The sequence below is a fragment of the Ochotona princeps genome, chromosome 26 (genome assembly GCF_030435755.1).
Source record: "Ochotona princeps isolate mOchPri1 chromosome 26, mOchPri1.hap1, whole genome shotgun sequence".
In the NCBI taxonomy this organism is placed as follows: Eukaryota; Metazoa; Chordata; class Mammalia; order Lagomorpha; family Ochotonidae; genus Ochotona; species Ochotona princeps.
In genome coordinates this window covers 13,911,608-13,929,016 of record NC_080857.1, presented here as the reverse complement: position 1 = coordinate 13,929,016, position 17,409 = coordinate 13,911,608, and the positions used below count along the sequence as shown (strand labels likewise).

Genomic DNA, 17,409 nt, shown 5'->3' with positions numbered 1-17,409 from the left:
TTTCATGCAACCCGTGCCTCTGTCAACATGTTTGGTTTTAGGCATTCTAGTGAGTGTTCAGTGGTCTCCTATAGTGGTTTTGACATACGGTTCTCTAATTATTGAAAATAAACATCTGGGCCTGGCGGCATGGCCTAGCAGCTGAAGTCCTCGCCTTGAAAGCCCCGGGATCCCATATGGGCGCCAGTTCTAATCCTGGCAGCTCCACTTCCCATCCGGCTCCCTGCTTGTGGCCTGGGAAAGCAGTCAAGGACGGCCCAAAGCTTTGGGTCCCTGCACCCGCGTGGGAGACCCAGAAGAGGTTCCTGGTTTCAGGCATCGGATTGGCGCGCACCGGCCCGTTGCGGCTCACTTGGGGAGTGAATCATCGGATGGAAGATCTTCCTCTCTGTCTCTCCTCCTCTCTGTATATCCGGCTTTCCAATAATAATAAATCTTTAAAAAAGAAAAGAAAAGAAAAGAAAAGAAACATCTTTCCATGTACTTAGTAACCATTTGTGGTTTTTTGTTTTGGTTGTTTTTTTTGGGGGGGTTGCTTGTTTTTGGTCAGGTGTCTCTTCAGAACTCTAGACTTTCTTTTGATTGCTTTGTCTCTGACTGAAATGTAATCCCAGGTCAAAGTTGGCACCTAGATGAAATCAGTTTGCACCATAATCATCAGCTGTCCACTGTTTCAAGCTTATTTCCTTCTCCTTTTCTCTTCCCTTCCTCAGGAAAATTGGCTAATCTGAGACAAACTAGTGTGGAATTACAGTATTATTTATTCAGTTATTTCACAAGAATTTTACAGAGTACCTAATTTGGAGAATGAACCAGCAGATGGGCGCTCGCTCTCTCTCTCTCTCTCTCACTTTCAAACAATATTTTTTAACAAAGAAGAATTGATGAAAGTCATGGGAAAACACAGATTTCATTTGGGGGAGTGGGGAGGACATAATTTAGGCCAATGACAGTGTTTGGTTTGGATGTTACGTTGAAGTCAAACTGGGAAGAACTTGATCTGACCCAGCAGGTAATGGAAGGTTGCCATGGAAATAGTACTGACAGTGAATTTTTTTAAATTGCAATTTTTTATTTTTTAAAAAAAGATCTATTTATTTAAAAGTCAATTACAGTGAAGCAGGAAAACAGACACACACTCACATAAAAACACACAGAAAGAGAGATTATTTTCCATCTGTTGGTTCATACCCCAAATGGCTACAACAGTAGGGCCTGGGCCAGGCCAAAACCAGGAACCAGGAACTTTTTCCATGTATCCCGCATGGAAACAAGATCCAATCACATGGGCCATTCATCAGTGCTTTTTCAGGCACATTAGTAGGAAACTGGATCAGGAGTGGTCTTCAAACCAGCAACCATGCCAGTATCACAAGTGGCAGGTTAACGCAAATATGCCACGATGCTGGTTCCAACCCGCTGCAATTTGTAGTCCTCTTCAATCTCCTGCCTTCTTTCCTTTGCTTCTGCCCATACTCAGCCCTGATTAAATCAGTTCTGAATACCTCAGTTCCAGCCACTAGGTCAGACCTGCTCATCTGCACCCCCTTGCTTTTAGACAGCTACCAACTCTCCCTTCAAGGGGAATAACACCAAAACCCTAACTCAAAATCAGCCTGCAGCAACTTGTCTTCCTTTTTGCGTTGGTTGGGAGGAGACCTTGAAGCAGCTTTCTTGCAGAAGGGAACTCCTGGGGATGCAAAACTGAAATGGTATTTTCTGCTAAAGCTGTTCTGCTTATTGACTGTGAAGTGAGCTGTACACACAGAGACCTTCTGTGGTGCCTGACTTGGACACCCCGCCATGCCTACGCCAGGAAACAGAGATGTGGGGAAGCAACTGGAGTGAATCATCCCTCCAGAGCCACAGCAAAGGAGCTCTGAGAAGAGAGACACAGGCCATTATTCTCTGAGAAGTGCATGCATGGTGGCTACCGGACAAGAGCCGGTGTGGTCTCCTGCAGCCCTGTCAATCTGCAGAACAGAGAAGTTGTGAGGATTTGGAGTACTCAACTCCCCAAAATCTAATTGATTGGTCAATAGCATATCTTACTACTGTAGTCATTGATGTGAACATAAAAATAAAAAATACTTCAAATTATGTCCATCTGTAATAACAGCCAAGCTAGAAAGGCTGAGGCCAGGGACCCAGGACTCTATGCAGATCTCCCATAGGTGGGTAGCAGGGAATCGGGTACTTCAGCCATCAAATGTTGCCACCCATGGAACGTTCTAGCAGGAAGCTAGATTGGAAATAGAGTAACCAGGACTCAGATCAGAAGCTCTGATGTGAGTAACAGTAACTCAACTGCCAAGCCAAATGCTTATCCTAAGGTTAGGTATTCGTGAAGAAACCATTTGCAGAATGGTCCCCAAATAGCATTCTGTTTCCTGGTAGGAGAGAGGGGGTATAATTGTGATATACTCAAATCATGCAAACATCTGTATTTCTTTAATCAACTAAAAGTGCAACTATCGCTATTTGCAAACTTCTATTTTAAGTAATTGTAACATTCTCCAAAACACTGGGACCCACTGTCCTAAATCGGTAGCTTCAAACGATGATGCATTCTGCACCCAGGGACTGATTGTATTTAAATGTTTCCCTATCTATGCAAGGCCAAAGACAAACCTGGGAGAGTGAAACCATCTAGGGAGTAAAACAACAGATGAAAATCTCTCTCTGTCCCTCTCTCTAACTCTTTCAAGTCAAATAAACAAATTTTTATTTAAAAAAAAATTTGACTAGACAATTCCAGCAGCAGGTTAACTAATACGATCGGTAAGTCAACTTGTCATTTAATTTTTCAAAAACTAAGCCAGAAACACAGGAAGTAGTTTTTATGTGTACAATCAGTTATAAATCCTTCCCATCCCCGATGGGCACCAGACGCTTCGATTCTCCAGGCAGTCCGACTCCTGTGATAGAAGAGAAAGTGCTATGTTCCCACACCGACACACTGCATCTGACAAGTCACAAAATCCACCTTGGTAATTATGTTTGCCCTCTTAGTCTCAAAAAAATAAACAGTCGTCAAGACCATGGACTCTTCATTTGTTACAATGGCATTAGCCTGATGTTTTTGTCGTCGTCGTGGTCATGCTGATATGTGTAGGCGTCAACAAAGGAGGGATTCAGCACTGAGAAGGTCATGCCTGTGTTTCAGCTTCGCTCCATCCTGTAACTGGGTTGTAGAACATCGACCTTACCGAGTTACAGCCTGAGGCCAGCGCTCCCTGGCAGGCCCCATTATGCTATGTAATTGTAAACTCCATGGAATTTCACAGGTCATGGAAGCAGTAAGTGAAAAGAAATGTAATTACACAAACTCAAATGGGAGAAAATAAGGGTTGTAGTGACATAGGCCTGACAAAGCTATTTTTGCTTGCACATAACAGACTTTCAGATTAGTCCCATAAGATCATTTGACTCTTTAGACAAGCATTTCTAAGTTGACCGACAGCTGCTGTTGAAACCTCAGTAAACAAGGTAGTGATTTATGTTAGTTTACAAATCAGTTCACCAAGTTAATCCTGTCCCTCCTCAGATCCTCATGAAAAGATAACAAAGGGATGTTTTAATATGCAGAAATCTCTAAGACAAGGAAGATGTTTGGGGGCGCATCCAAGGTCTGTAAAGCTGCAGAATTCTGAGATCCATGGGCAGGCAGAGGAGGACGGTGGGACACGAAGTGCTCCCAGTGAACCCAGGCAGAGGGAGCTGGCTTGTCCTGCAGAACCCTGGGCTTCAGTGTTGAGAGGAGTGGCATAGGGCGAGAATGAGATCACAGTACTAAAAACAGAAGGACTAACTGGAGATCTAAACCTGGAAATATTAACGTTTACCGCGTTTCTGCAAGATGTCGTCAGCCAAGCCTTCCCAAGCTGCAGATTTAGAAAGGTTTTTGTTTGTTTGTTTTTGTTTTTGGAAAAGAAGCTTAAAAAGCCCTAACATAGAAAAAAGACATCCGCAACCCAAAAATTTCAAGTCCAACAAAATAATGGTTTGCTTGTCCTCCTGTGTGAACGTATAATCATGAAGCACCAGACCCCCCACCCAAGGTGCTTCTAACGTGAGCGACAAAAGTCAAGGTAAACTAGTAGGAAGAGATAGTCCTGGGAAAATCAAAGACATTGCAAAGAATAGAAAAGAATTTTTTAACAAAGCAGTACACATAACTTGTGACCTGGGAAAAATCTGCTTGTCTGAACCACATAATGATACTGATAATACAAGCCAGCATCTGTTGAGAGCGCTATCAGCTACTGTTCAGCAAATGCCAGCTGAGGGGACAGTCAGCCCACGACGCAGAGCTGGGATACCAATCAGGACATTGACAATGCATCACTCCTGCCCCCAAATGCCATGGGGTGCTTTCTCAAGTATGCTGTTTTTAAACAGTAATAATAAAATTAAAAGTTAGCCATACATTTAAAAAATATATAATCAGAGCCTCCTGTCAGCTAAGAAGCAGTCCAAAGCCCCCCACCACAACCTGCAATGACTAGAATCTGCAGGGTCCAACTTCTGCTACGTTGAAATGAAGAGTCAAACAGAAGAATTTTACCAGAGACTTAATGAAAACATTGGAAGAAAGTTACAAGAAAAGACAGAGACGTGTTCAGGGACCCAAGAACAGCCTTTTCCACTTCCTGGAAATTCCAGAGGAAAAAAAACCAGAAAGTAGGAGGGGGCATTATCTCAGGAAGAATTCAAGAACATGACCTTGAGTACCGGGCCGGATGGAAAGAACTCTGCATCCTCAGTAAGTAGCTCGGCAAATGGAAGGAGATGTGAAGATGAGCATCAGGGTGTCTTCACCTTCCATCAGGGAGAGGCGACAGGGAGATGAGTGCTAGCAAATCCATCACCAGAGAACAACTTGCCACTGAATTGCTGGAGGCCAGAATCCAGTAGGGTCAAGATTTGAAAATTCTGAAAAAAAAAAAAATAAAGGAATACACAACCCCAAATTATAAAGCAAGGTAAAATATGGATTAGTTGAAAAGACAGGAAAAAAAGGTGACTTTCAGATATTCAAGGACTTGGAAAATAACTTCCTACACAGCCTAAGCAGTTACGAGAAGATAAGCTCCTGTGAAATAAAGGAGAAAAAAAAATCAATGAAGAGGCTATATGAGATTCAGCAAGAAACTCCCACTGGGTAAAGGGTGGAACTTGACTTCTAAGACTTCATTCTGTAGACACTGCAGGGAACACACATTTTAAAGATGTAATTCAGGTTTCTTTTAAAGTTGGATGTTTAAATATCTGTTTGAAAGGAATAGTGGCACAGCAGAGGAACAAAGAGAGAAAAGAGAACCTCTCTGCAAATGGCCACAAGGATGATACTACCCTGGGATATTTTGAATGGACAGGCACACTTCCACTGGGGGATTTGAGAAGCAATTTCTGCCATCTTTTTTGCTTACACCCAGGTTATCTTATTAAAAGTGCAGAACTTTGGAAGAAAAGTGAAATCTAAACTAAGAGCAGTGGTCCCACCTGCTTAATCTTGTCTATACAAAAGTAGCATGAGCTGAGCACACAGCAGGAGCGCTTTGGGAGGACAGGCGTAGTGGCCATTTCCTGTGACCTGCTCCGTGGAGACACAAGCTAAGATGCTGGAGAAGTCATCAAGAATCAGAGTTGTAGATTCAGGATGGGCATGGCATAAACAGGGCATAATATGCATGGCACATCAGGAAGCCAGTGCAAGGTTTTAAGTGGCAAAAAGTGGCACTTCTCATAGCATTTGTGGAACTTTTCTGGCTAGTTAATAGAGAACAGATTTGGAAGATTATGAGAGACTGGATGAGAAAGGTATGGCAGAAACTATAGTGGGTAAACCCATCAGCAATCCATATGGGCAACCAGTTTGAATCCCAGCTACTCCACTTTGGCTCCAGCTCCCTGCTAATATACCTGGGAAAGCAGTGAAACATCACCCAAGGACTTGGATTATTGCATCCAAGTAGGACACCTGCAAGAAGCTTCTGGCTCCTGGCTGTGTGTCAAGCCCAGTTCTAGCCATTCAGTCCGTTTGAGGAATAAACCAGTAGATGGAAGGTTCTCACTCTCTCTGCCTCTCAAATATATAGAGTTCTTCCAAAATGTCATAACTCATTATGTCACAAACATAATCTTTCCAGACATTTTCTAACACCTGTTCTCTCCATGTCTGCCAAAGTCCTCCTCATTCCACCTGACTTGGACCAACTAGGGACGCCCTGGGATGTGTTCCTTACAGACACATGGACAAACACAGCATCCGTTCCTCCCTCCTGGATCCCTAATGAGTCCCTGGAAGGTAACTACACCTGTGTCTATGTACAGAAAAGCTCCTAGGACATGGAAGCTTCAAGAACTCAACACAAATTACAGTTGTGCCTCCACCCTTGCCTTGCCATGTCTCTCTGGATACAACATTTCAGTACCTGCCCGCTTCATAAAAAATGCCTGAGGAACTGAGCTGCATTGCTATGTCACCTGACAGCATCTTCAAGAATGCATACTCCCAGCCCTCACCAATAAAGACTCTTCACTTAGTCTGAGTGGGGCTTGGTCTGCACTGCGCATGCTTCTGGTGGTAGTCCAGTTGTCCTCAGACAGCTGTGTCTGTTGTATCTCCATCCCTCAGGTCCTGTGGAGGTTTTAAAATAAGCACTGAGCTCTCTGATTCTCCTCCCGTAGAGAGGTGGGATCTATTCCTTGCCCTTGAATTCATTAGTTCCCTCAAGATCTACACAGCCCAATGTGAGAAGCTCAAGCCACATACCAAGGCCACATCGACAGTGCCAACTGTGGGCAGCTTTAGAATCTTCTGACCTTGCCCCACCATGCCCAGGAAGCAGCCTGCAGCTGGCCCAGCAGCTTGCCATCGAATTGCCCGTCTGTGGGTTTCCAGCAGAGTCTCACACATCACAGCGCAGTGACGTGCCCTATCCATATTCCTCATTCACAAAAGCTAAACTCATAGGCCCAGCTCGATGGCTCAGTGGCTAAAATCCTCACCTTGCCCACGCTGGGAACCCGTATGGGTGCCAGTTCGTGTCCTGGCTGCTTCACTTCTCATCCAGCTCTCTGCCTGAGGCCTGGGAAAGTAGTCGAGGATGGACCAAAGCCTTGGGACCCTGCACCCACGTGGGAGACCTGGAGGAAGCTCCTGGCTCTTGGCTTCAGATCAGCTCAGCTCCTGCCCTTGCAGCCTCTTAGGGAGTAAATCAGCAGGCAGAAGTTTTTTTCTGTCTATCCTCTCTGAACATCTGCCTTTCCAATAAAAATAAATAACTTTAAAAACAAAAGCTAAATTCACAATGAATGGATTATTGGTTTATCCCACTTAATTTTGTAATATTTTGCCATATAGTAAATAGAATCATTCTCACAAGTTTCTAGTCAAGAAATACCTGTTTCAATGCAAACCTATTACTTGGGAGAAAAAAAAAAAGCTTTGTAAAGATTTTTTTAATGTATTTGAAAGGCAGGGTTACACAGAGAGAAAGAAAGATGGGGAACCTTCCATTTGCTGGTTCCCATCCCAGCTAGCTGCAATGAGCGGCACTAAACCAGGCCAAAGCCACGAGCTAGGAGCCTCTTCCAGGTCTCCCACATGCATGGAAAGGCATAAGCACTTGGGCAGTCTTCTGTTGGTTTTCCCAGGAACATTAGCAGGTGAAGCAGACGAGATTCGTATTGACACCCATATGGGATGCTGACATCACAGGCAGAGCCTTAATTTTTTTCAGGAGAATATGCAGTGTATCCAGAAGACAGAAAAGCAGGGGGAGTGAGCCAGTAGTTGCCCTCTGATCTCACTGACATGAAAACATCCTTGGTAGAGACACCGGGGTGGATATTTGGTATAGCAGTTAAGATGCTATTGGGATGCCCATGTCCTGTATTGGAGTGTCTTGGCTCGAGTGCCAGCTATTCCACTTCGAATCCAGCCTCCTGTGAACACAAACGCTGGGAGGCAGCATGTGACGCATTAGGTACCCGAGTCCCTGCCACCATATTGGAGATCCAGACTGGGTTCTGGGTTCCTGACTTCCATCTGGCCCAGGGCTGACGGTTGCAGTCACTTGGGAACAGGAAACCATCCAATGGACAGATGATCTCTTTCTCTGCCTATCTCTATTTGCCTTTAAAATGAAATGAAAATAAACATTTAAAAGAGAGAGAGAGATACATGTAAGTTGCTTCTGGAAACCTGGAGACAGGACATTAGCATACCATGAAGATAGTATGGGTAACAGAAAACAAGATGCCACTAAAGGGTAACTGAGGCAGGAGAGCAAACTCTAGCTTTTCTATATTATGCTTACATTAAGGCTGGCTTCAAAATTGCTCAACTCTTTGAATACCTGAAAAGTTGCTCATTTGCACTAGTTTTCCCAAATAATTCCAAAAACTTGTCTGACGATCATATGGCATTAGACACCAGCAGTAACTTTTGTTCCTGGGTAGGAATGGGAAATACTAAATTGCAGTAGTTTTAAATTAAATGCAAAAACATAGCAAATAATGACCCTCACATTTATCTTCCCCCACAAGAACCATAATTCTGCAGTATGAGCTTAACACACACATTTTGTGTTTGTCAAAGGCCAATAGCACATTGCATCAGCATTAGACCTTTAGAATCTACGGGTAAATCCCAGTCAAGTCCAACTACAAAGATGTGAATAAAGAACTTGAATATACTGAAATTTCTTTGATAACCAGACACTACTAATTAAATTACATAAAGTATAAATGTGTTTGATAAAGAATAGTCAACATTTTAACTGATAAAATATATAAACAAGTTAAGCTAAATATTCATATTCTTAGTAGTCTTCAAGCTGTTGTTTAAGTAAAATGATAAAGTAGAGAGAGAGAACAAAAGTGTTAGGCTTAAATGTATGAACTCTTTCTAATGACCAACCCTGATGTCTACATAATCCCCAGCCTCAACACCACACCTGACCCCACTGTTTGCACTAGTGATTTGAGTCTCATGTCAGACTGCTGACTTTTCTATTCAGCAATACATGCACACATGTCTTCTTAGGAAATTGGAAGAGGTAATGATTGTTATGAATTCACAGTGCAAGTGGTTATGCCTCCCGGTTCTGGATTTTAATAATGCCATGTTGAGTTGTATCAGTGAGTAGTTTATGAGTCCCCAAACCCTAACCCCTAGAGAGACTGTTAGCAACATAGTTGTTCCCTTGGAGCCTGTTCGATTCTATTTCTCTCACCTCTAGAGATCCTTGAATGTTAAATGGTGCTATTTTCCAGAGTAGAACTGACATCTGTTTCGGCGTGTATTGTGATGAACAAAGTGCCTGCAGAAATGGTGTTTGTGCTGATGGAAACGGGAATTTCTAGCAGAGTTCCGGGACAATAGTGCAGCTTAGCCACTGAGACGCCTCCATCACTTAGAAAAGAGTTCCTGAGTTCTAGTCTCGACTCTGCGCCTCAGCCCAGGCTCCTGCTAACGTGCCCTGAGAAACAGCGGGCAATGGCTGAAGTAGTTACATGCCTGCCACATGGGGAGACCTGGACTGAGTTTCTGACTTCTGCTTTCAGCCTAGTCCAGTCCCAACTGTTGCAGGTATTCGAAAAGCAAACCAGTGGGTTGGAGAACTCGCTCTGTCTCTCAGACTTTCGAATAAGTAAAGAGAAAAAAGTGCCTGAGTTTGTTACCTGCCTTAGGCTCCTGACTGCAGCTTCCTGTCAATACACTTCAGAAGGCACAGAGCATGGATTAGTAATTCAGTTTCTGCCATGATACGGGAGACCTGGATTGAATTCCCAGCTCGTGGCTTTGACGTAGCTCAATTTCAGACCTCGCAGATATCTGGAAAGTAAACCAGAGCGGTGGCGGTGCTACCCTGCACTTCTCTTGTTCTCAAAGGAATGAATACATAAAAATAGGGATTCCGGGTGACATCGCTTCATATTGTCCCTTAGACCGGGGGCTGTGTATAAAGAACTCAGACAAGATCATCGGTTGTAGATCTGAGCAGAATGTCTCACAGATTGCCTTTGGCCTGTCTGACTTTCTGGCCAGGCACCTGCAGGCTTTGGCTGCTCACCCCGTTTCTGTGCTGTTCCATTCTCCACTCCGCAGGGATGTGTCTCACACCAGTGTTACTGCGCTGCCCTCCAAAGGTCTGCAGCACCTGAAGGAACTGATAGCGAGGAACACGTGGACTCTGAAGAAGCTCCCACTCTCCCTGAGTTTCCTACACCTCACCCGGGCCGACCTTTCTTACCCGAGCCACTGCTGTGCTTTTAAGAATCAGAAGAAAATCAGAGGGTAAGTGGCCCAGGCCCAGAACAAGGCCATCATAGAATCAATTTCTAAATTGAGGAAACATCTCTGTGGTTTGAATGTCAAGTGGAGAAGAATAAGGAACATCTGTGGGTTCAGGAAATGCATGGGGCACAGTGATGCCGTGTGCTCACAGTGGCTGAAGAAGAGACTTAAGGACAATGTTGGTAGATTGCCATAGGAGAAGGAGGGAACAGAGATGATGTAAGAGTCGGTTGTGACCCAATTTTGTAGAAGCTTGATGTAATAGTCTGGCCTCCCGATGCAATATATATCTGATGTCCCAACCAAGAGGGCAAACTGAGAAACAATGTAAATGCTTGGATTACCTCATTGCTTTGGGCCTTGGGAATCTCATAGCTGGGTGGCTACCTGCATTTGACCTTTTGAGTCAGGTGGATTTGTGCTCCAGTTCTTCTGGTTGCTAGCTGTGTAATCCCACCCTAGTACTTAACAGCTCTGAACTCTGAAAATGGAGATCATAATATTACTAGTCACAGGGATCTTCAGAGACTAAATGCGAACCAAAAAGGAAACACTTGCAGTGGGGTGATATCAGGCTGCTAAGGAGGCTTCAATGTAAGGGAGGCCTTCTCTTCCTCCATGCTTCCTCAGCATGTTGCTTTTCCTCCATTTGTTCCACATGTTCCCACCCTTCACCTCCTGTAAAGTCCCCTGACCTCCTAACTCCCACCTTCATTTTGACATATATGAATGTATCTACTGGTTGACTTTGACACTCATATTTGCAGTTGGGAAAAATCAGGATCTACCTGTAGGGGCAGAAGCAAAGAGGTGCAGACACCCTCCTGCAGAAAACAAGGAATACGCTTGAGGGAGTGGTGAGAGATCCTACACTGGCAAAGGCCAGGTACAGGCAGGGCAGCTTCTCGTTAACTCCCACACAGGTTCGCATCAGCCAGTCTGCTGTAGATTTTAACCAGATCCCAACAGATGAGCCAACATCTGCCTAGCAGTTAAACCAAGTTGAAAATTGTTCTTTGGTGGCAAATACGGTAGGCCAGGAAAGAGGACAAAATTTCCATAGCCTGCACAATGGGCTTATCCATTGATTCAACAAATCTATCTTGAGCACCTGCTTAAGTGCCTGGCACTGCCCCAACCACAACGATGCACAAGACAACTTCTCTTGCATTTTGTCTAAAGTCTAATCGAGGAAATCAGAAAATAAACAGGCAGATAAGGAAAAGCAGTGCTCTGAAAGAAATACACAGAGGAGGGGCAGGACAACATAGTAAAAAGGAACAGTAACATTTCCTTTTCCATAATGAGCAGAGGTAGTCTGAAGTTCTCCAGGCAAAGGAAACACAGATGTGTAGCTCTGAAAAGGAATCATAACAACAGTGACTTTAGCCACACATTTATGGCACCCACAATGCTACGGGTACCACCGCAACAGCTTTTGAAAAAGTACGTATCTAAATCTAAACTGTATTCAGAATAACCATCTCACCCCATCCTGGAAATTAATGAAGCAAGATTCACAGATCTGCTCAAGATGAAATAGCGAATGGTCGAGCCAGGCTCCAGCAGCCCGCTTTGGCACTGCCGCTCTTAATGCGGTTTGGTTGTAGCTAAGACCCACAGCAGTGTCACTAGATGGCAGTAGGAGGGGGAGGTGATAGAAAATTATGTAGGAGAGAAAACTTCCACCAGATCACAGGGAATCTTACAGAATCTTGTATACTATCGTTAAGTAGTTTTGATATTTTCCCAAGTGTTGCAAGGACCATTCTTTCTCTTTAAGCAGTGTTTGATTTCTGTTGTCGTGCAGAATCCTTGAGTCCTTGATGTGTAATGAGAGCAGCATCCGGAGCCTGCGTCAGAGAAAATCTGTGAATACCTTGAATGGTCCAGCCTACCAAGATTATGAAGAGGATTCCCGGCACAACAATGTTGGGTACAAAGAAAACCCCAATTTCCAGGATATCCGCAGCAACTCACACTACTACGTCTTTTTTGAAGAGCAAGAGGATGAAAACATTGGTTTTGGCCAGGAGCTCAAAAATCCCCAAGAGGAGACTCTCCTGGCCTTTGACAGCCATTATGACTACACTGTCTGTGGGGACAATGAAGACATGGTGTGTACCCCTAAATCGGACGAGTTCAACCCCTGTGAAGACATCATGGGCTACAAATTCCTGAGAATTGTGGTTTGGTTTGTCAGTCTCCTGGCTCTCCTGGGCAATGTCTTTGTCCTGTTCATCCTCCTAACTAGCCACTACAAACTGACCGTGCCACGTTTTCTCATGTGCAACTTGGCCTTCGCTGATTTCTGCATGGGGATCTATTTGCTGCTCATTGCCTCTGTAGACCTCTACACCCACTCTGAGTACTACAACCACGCTATTGACTGGCAGACAGGCCCTGGGTGCAACACAGCTGGTTTCTTTACCGTCTTTGCCAGTGAGCTGTCAGTGTACACACTGACGGTCATTACCCTGGAGCGCTGGCACGCCATCACCTTTGCTATGCGCCTGGACCGGAAGATACGCCTCAGGCATGCATATGCCATCATGATTGGGGGCTGGATCTCTTGCTTCCTTCTCGCCCTCCTGCCTTTGGTGGGAATAAGCAGCTATGCCAAGGTCAGCATCTGCCTTCCCATGGACACCGAGACCCCTCTTGCTCTGGCATACATTGTCCTCGTTCTGTTGCTCAACATCATCGCCTTTGTCATTGTGTGCTCCTGCTACGTGAAGATCTACATTACAGTGAGAAACCCACACTACAACCCTGGGGACAAAGATACCAAAATTGCAAAGAGGATGGCTGTGTTGATCTTCACTGACTTCATGTGCATGGCCCCAATCTCATTCTATGCACTGTCGGCACTTATGAACAAACCTCTCATCACTGTCACCAACTCCAAAATCTTGCTGGTTCTCTTCTACCCCCTGAACTCCTGTGCCAATCCGTTTCTCTATGCTATTTTCACCAAGGCATTCCAGAGGGACGTGTTCATCTTGCTCAGCAAGTTTGGCATCTGCAAGCGTCAGGCTCAAGCACACCAGGGCCAGAGAGCTTCTCCAAAGAACAGCGCTGGGGTCCAGATTCACAAGGCCACCCAGGACACGAGGCAAGGTCTTCCCCATCAGCAGGACGTCTATGAACTACTTGAAAACTCCCACCTTACTCCCAATAAACAATGCCAAGTCTCAGAAGAGTATAAGCAAACTGTTTTGTAGGATTGATTCTATAGCACTCACAATGGTTGGGAGATTTACAAAAGGTGCATTCCAATTCCTCAACAGAGCCAACACATCACTGGCCCAACCATTCCCAGGTAATTTTTCATGGGATAAAAACTCATCTCTGGAGACTGCCTTGCACACACTCACCGTTGTCTCCAAGAAGGAAGAGAGGCAATCAGAGGTACACCTGAATTCCAGGTCACATGAAAAGTGGTCTGTACTCTCTGTAAGACTTCTGTTGATGCTAACTCCCTTCAGAAATGACACTCTGTAAGAGTTCAATGAGTCTCAACTGAATGATGTGGACTTTACTACTTTACTACTTTATATAGCATTTATTCTAAAGAGGTGGCAAATGACAAATGCTACCACAACTAAAATCAGCCTCGTGTTAGCTCAATTTCATGTATCCTAATGTAACTCAAGAAAGTCTGAGTGTCTGAGGTGCTTAAAACTTAAAAATCAAACACAAGCACGTGTCAAGTATGGGACAGTTTTTATGAAATCTGAAGGAAAAGAAACAGCTAACTTTGAGTTGTGATTTTTTTTTTTTACTTTGAAACTGTTATTCATCTCTTCACAAAGATCTACCTGATGTTACCTAGCTTTATGTGTTGCCTGGGAAAACTGGGAAATTTTCAACTTACATGATTGAGAATAATAATTATTATTCTTGGCTAACCTTGCAGGATAAAAGGTGTGAACTCTAGAATGGATTTCTAAGTAGCAACAAGTGGAACCATGGACAGTGCATGCTCAATCACCTGTTGATTAATAAAGCAAGCTGGAGACCAGTTGCCAGGGAGACTTTGAAGAAGTCATCGGGTCACTCAAAATTTGTTGATGTGAACGGCCTCAATAGCCTCTTCCAGTTCAAAAAGATTATATTATTTTCCCTCAAAATATATGTTCCCATGGCAAAGAGAAAAAAGACTACTAGGTAGAATCTGTTTGCCTCTATCCTGTAGACTATTGACACCTTCTCTTTGGAACACAGATATATGACCCATAAAATGTTTTCTTTTCTTTTTTTTCGTCATGATGTTTGAACCAAAATTTCTCTTTAGTGACAAAGTTGACTTAGAACTCAATCATCTAATTTGTAATGTATACAGCTACGGTTGTCCAAAAAAAAGACAATTAGACAACAAGATAAATGCTGATGTTACAATTTTGGGTTATTTGGAGTTACTGCATGACACTGCAAACTTCAGAGCTCTTGTCATGAGGGATTCATTTGTTTAGCTATTTGCAACCATACTACAACTGTCAACAGAGATTTCTCCTTCTTTTCTGAAACTGCTAACTTTCCGATATGTTTCTCCCTGTGCATAAACGCTTTATTCCCCAATAGGACTTCCTTTTGTGAAATAGGAATTTGATGTCTCCAAGCTACCAGCCACCATAGCTTCTGAACTCCCTGTCATCAGTCCTCAAGCAGATATGGCATTTGCTTTGCAGAGCTCATGAACTATACAATGAGATATAAATCCCTCAAGTCTGAGCTGTTGTTTTAGAAGGGCAAACGGGTCCCCAGCGGGTGCCCACCTGATGCACCTGGAATTTCTCCAGTCTTATCCGTCCATTCCTGATTGCTGTTGAGACTTGAACATCATAACAGACGTACTAAAATCTTAGCTTCCCAGTAGTTTGTGACTACAGAAGTTAAACCAGTGTGGTAACTTCTGGCATGCATTTGTCTCCTGTAACATTTTGAAATAGTGTCCCTTGATAAACGATACGTTTTCAGTAGCTAAACTAATGCTTTGGAAACAGAGTTTGAGAAAAATGACTTAAACAGAACTGCCACTAAAGTTTATATTCACAATGCAAAATAAATTTATTTTATCTAGTTGAAAGTGTGTGAGAGAGACAGACAGACAGACATCTCCTACTGCAGGACCACTCTCAGTAACTAAAATGCCTTTGCTAGAGCAGGTGCTGAAATAGGGAGTTAGGTACTCAATCCGGGTCTCTCACATGGCTGGCAAGGCCCCAGCTGCATGAGCCATAACGCAAGGTGTACACTAACAGGTCATTGGAACAGGAATCACACTCTGATTTGAGATAGGGCTGTCTCAAGTGATGTCTTAATTGCTGTACCAAACAGGCATCCCTGAATTCTATATATAAATTTCAATTTCTCAGCAAGAGGTATATCAAAGAAATAAAAGTTTGAAAGAAACTAGTATCATCCACTTCTAATTAGAAAATCAGAGGCTTAAATACTGTTGGCATTCTGTCTCAACTGCCCTGACTTGCTGTGAAAAAGTCAGCCGAAATGAAAGGAGACAAGCTTACATATTGCTCGGACTAGATACAACCGAACAGCACTCAGACCTTTAGAAACACAGAACGCGCTGGATTTGTTATTAATAACAAATAGAGTCATTTTGTTCTGTTTGCTCTCAGATTTTTTTTTCTGATTTCTCCAAATATGCCTGAAGCACTCAGAACCAGGAGAAGTATTAATAGCTTCAACAAATGTTGGAGAAACGTGATACCCTGACGCCCCAAGGCCGTGGTCCAGATGAAAGAGGAGAGGCCTGACATCATAGCTGTTTTCACCATCTGCAGCCAGCTCTGTTGAAAGGGAAAAACTGAGCACACATCGCTGGCATTCCCTGGTCTTCCCAGACATCCAAGCTGCTACCTGATCTCATTTAATTGGGCAGCTAAGTCACTGGTACTTAGAAGTTCAAGGGCTTTTTTTCTTTTCCATCCAGCCTCCATGGCCTTAAGATCTCAGAGTGCAGAGTGACTGTACTCTGCTTTGCCTCTGGAGGATCCTAGCTTGCATCCACAGGTCACTGAGGTCATGCTGCCCACATGGGAGAACTGGACTGAATTCCCAGTTCTCAGTTTTGTTCTCAGCCCAGCTACAGCCATCCGAGGAAAGAGACGGTGACTGAGAGGACATTGTCTCCCTCCCCCTCCCTCGCTCCCTGGACCTGCACCTGCACAGGACATTCAGAAGAGCCTCTAGGCTCCTTGCTTCCTTCACCTGGGTAAAAATGTATTTAATGAAATAATAAAGGAAAATTTCCCTAATCTGAGAAAAAAAATTGGGAAAAAACATCCAGGAGGGACAAAAAACTCCCAAAAAGGTTGACCAAAAATAATCTTTACCTTGACACATGATAATCAAGTTCTCTTCAATCAAACATAAGGAAAATATCCTTATATGCGCACATGAAAAGTAATCAATTAACCTGTAGAGGAATGGCAATTAAAATCACAGCTGACCTCTGGCAGGAGATTGTACAGACCAGAAGAGAATGGAGCGACATATTCCAGATTCTACAAGCAAAACAATTATTGGTCCAGAATAATGCATCCAGCAAAGCTTTCCTTTGCTTTTGAAAACGAAATAAAATTCTCCCACTGTAAAGCAAAATGATAAGAATATGCCTCTTCCAAATCTGCCCTACAAATGATACTTAAAGATGTTCTCTTAACAGAGAAAAGGAATAATAGCACCCACAAAAACCAAACGCAAATGTGAAGAACAGAAGACTAAATCAATGAACAACCCATTGCTAAATCACAAGACCAAATCACCACCTATTTATATTAACCCTGAATGTAAATGGCTTAAACTCATCAATCAAAGTCATGGATTAGTAGTCTGGATTTAAAAAAACAAACAAAAAAAACAGGGCTAGGCATATGAATGGGAAACGCCACTCCACTAGCCACTTTCAGGTGGTGGAGGGTGTGGGGGCTCAGCCTGGCTCTTGGCTTGGGTGGCCAGAACACCAACTGTGCCAGCCTTCACCCACTAGCCACCTGGCAATGAGCTCTGGGAACTTGGGGGTGTGGAATTACTGCCTGGGGGCATCCATGGATAAGGCCACCATACATACAGGT

At 43.7% G+C, this 17,409-nt stretch overlaps 1 protein-coding gene across 1 annotated transcript in view; it reads left to right on the top strand.

Annotated features, from left to right (window-relative positions):
• Positions 1–13,556, top strand: part of TSHR (thyroid stimulating hormone receptor) — a 72,024-nt gene extending 58,468 nt beyond the window's left edge. The window contains exons 9-10 of the mRNA XM_004584355.4: positions 10,121–10,309; positions 12,120–13,556. Coding sequence (XP_004584412.2) covers positions 10,121–10,309; positions 12,120–13,533 — 1,603 coding nt within the window. The 3' untranslated portion in view covers positions 13,534–13,556. The remainder of the gene's footprint in view (positions 1–10,120; positions 10,310–12,119) is intronic.
• The last annotated feature ends 3,853 nt before the right edge of the window (positions 13,557–17,409 follow it).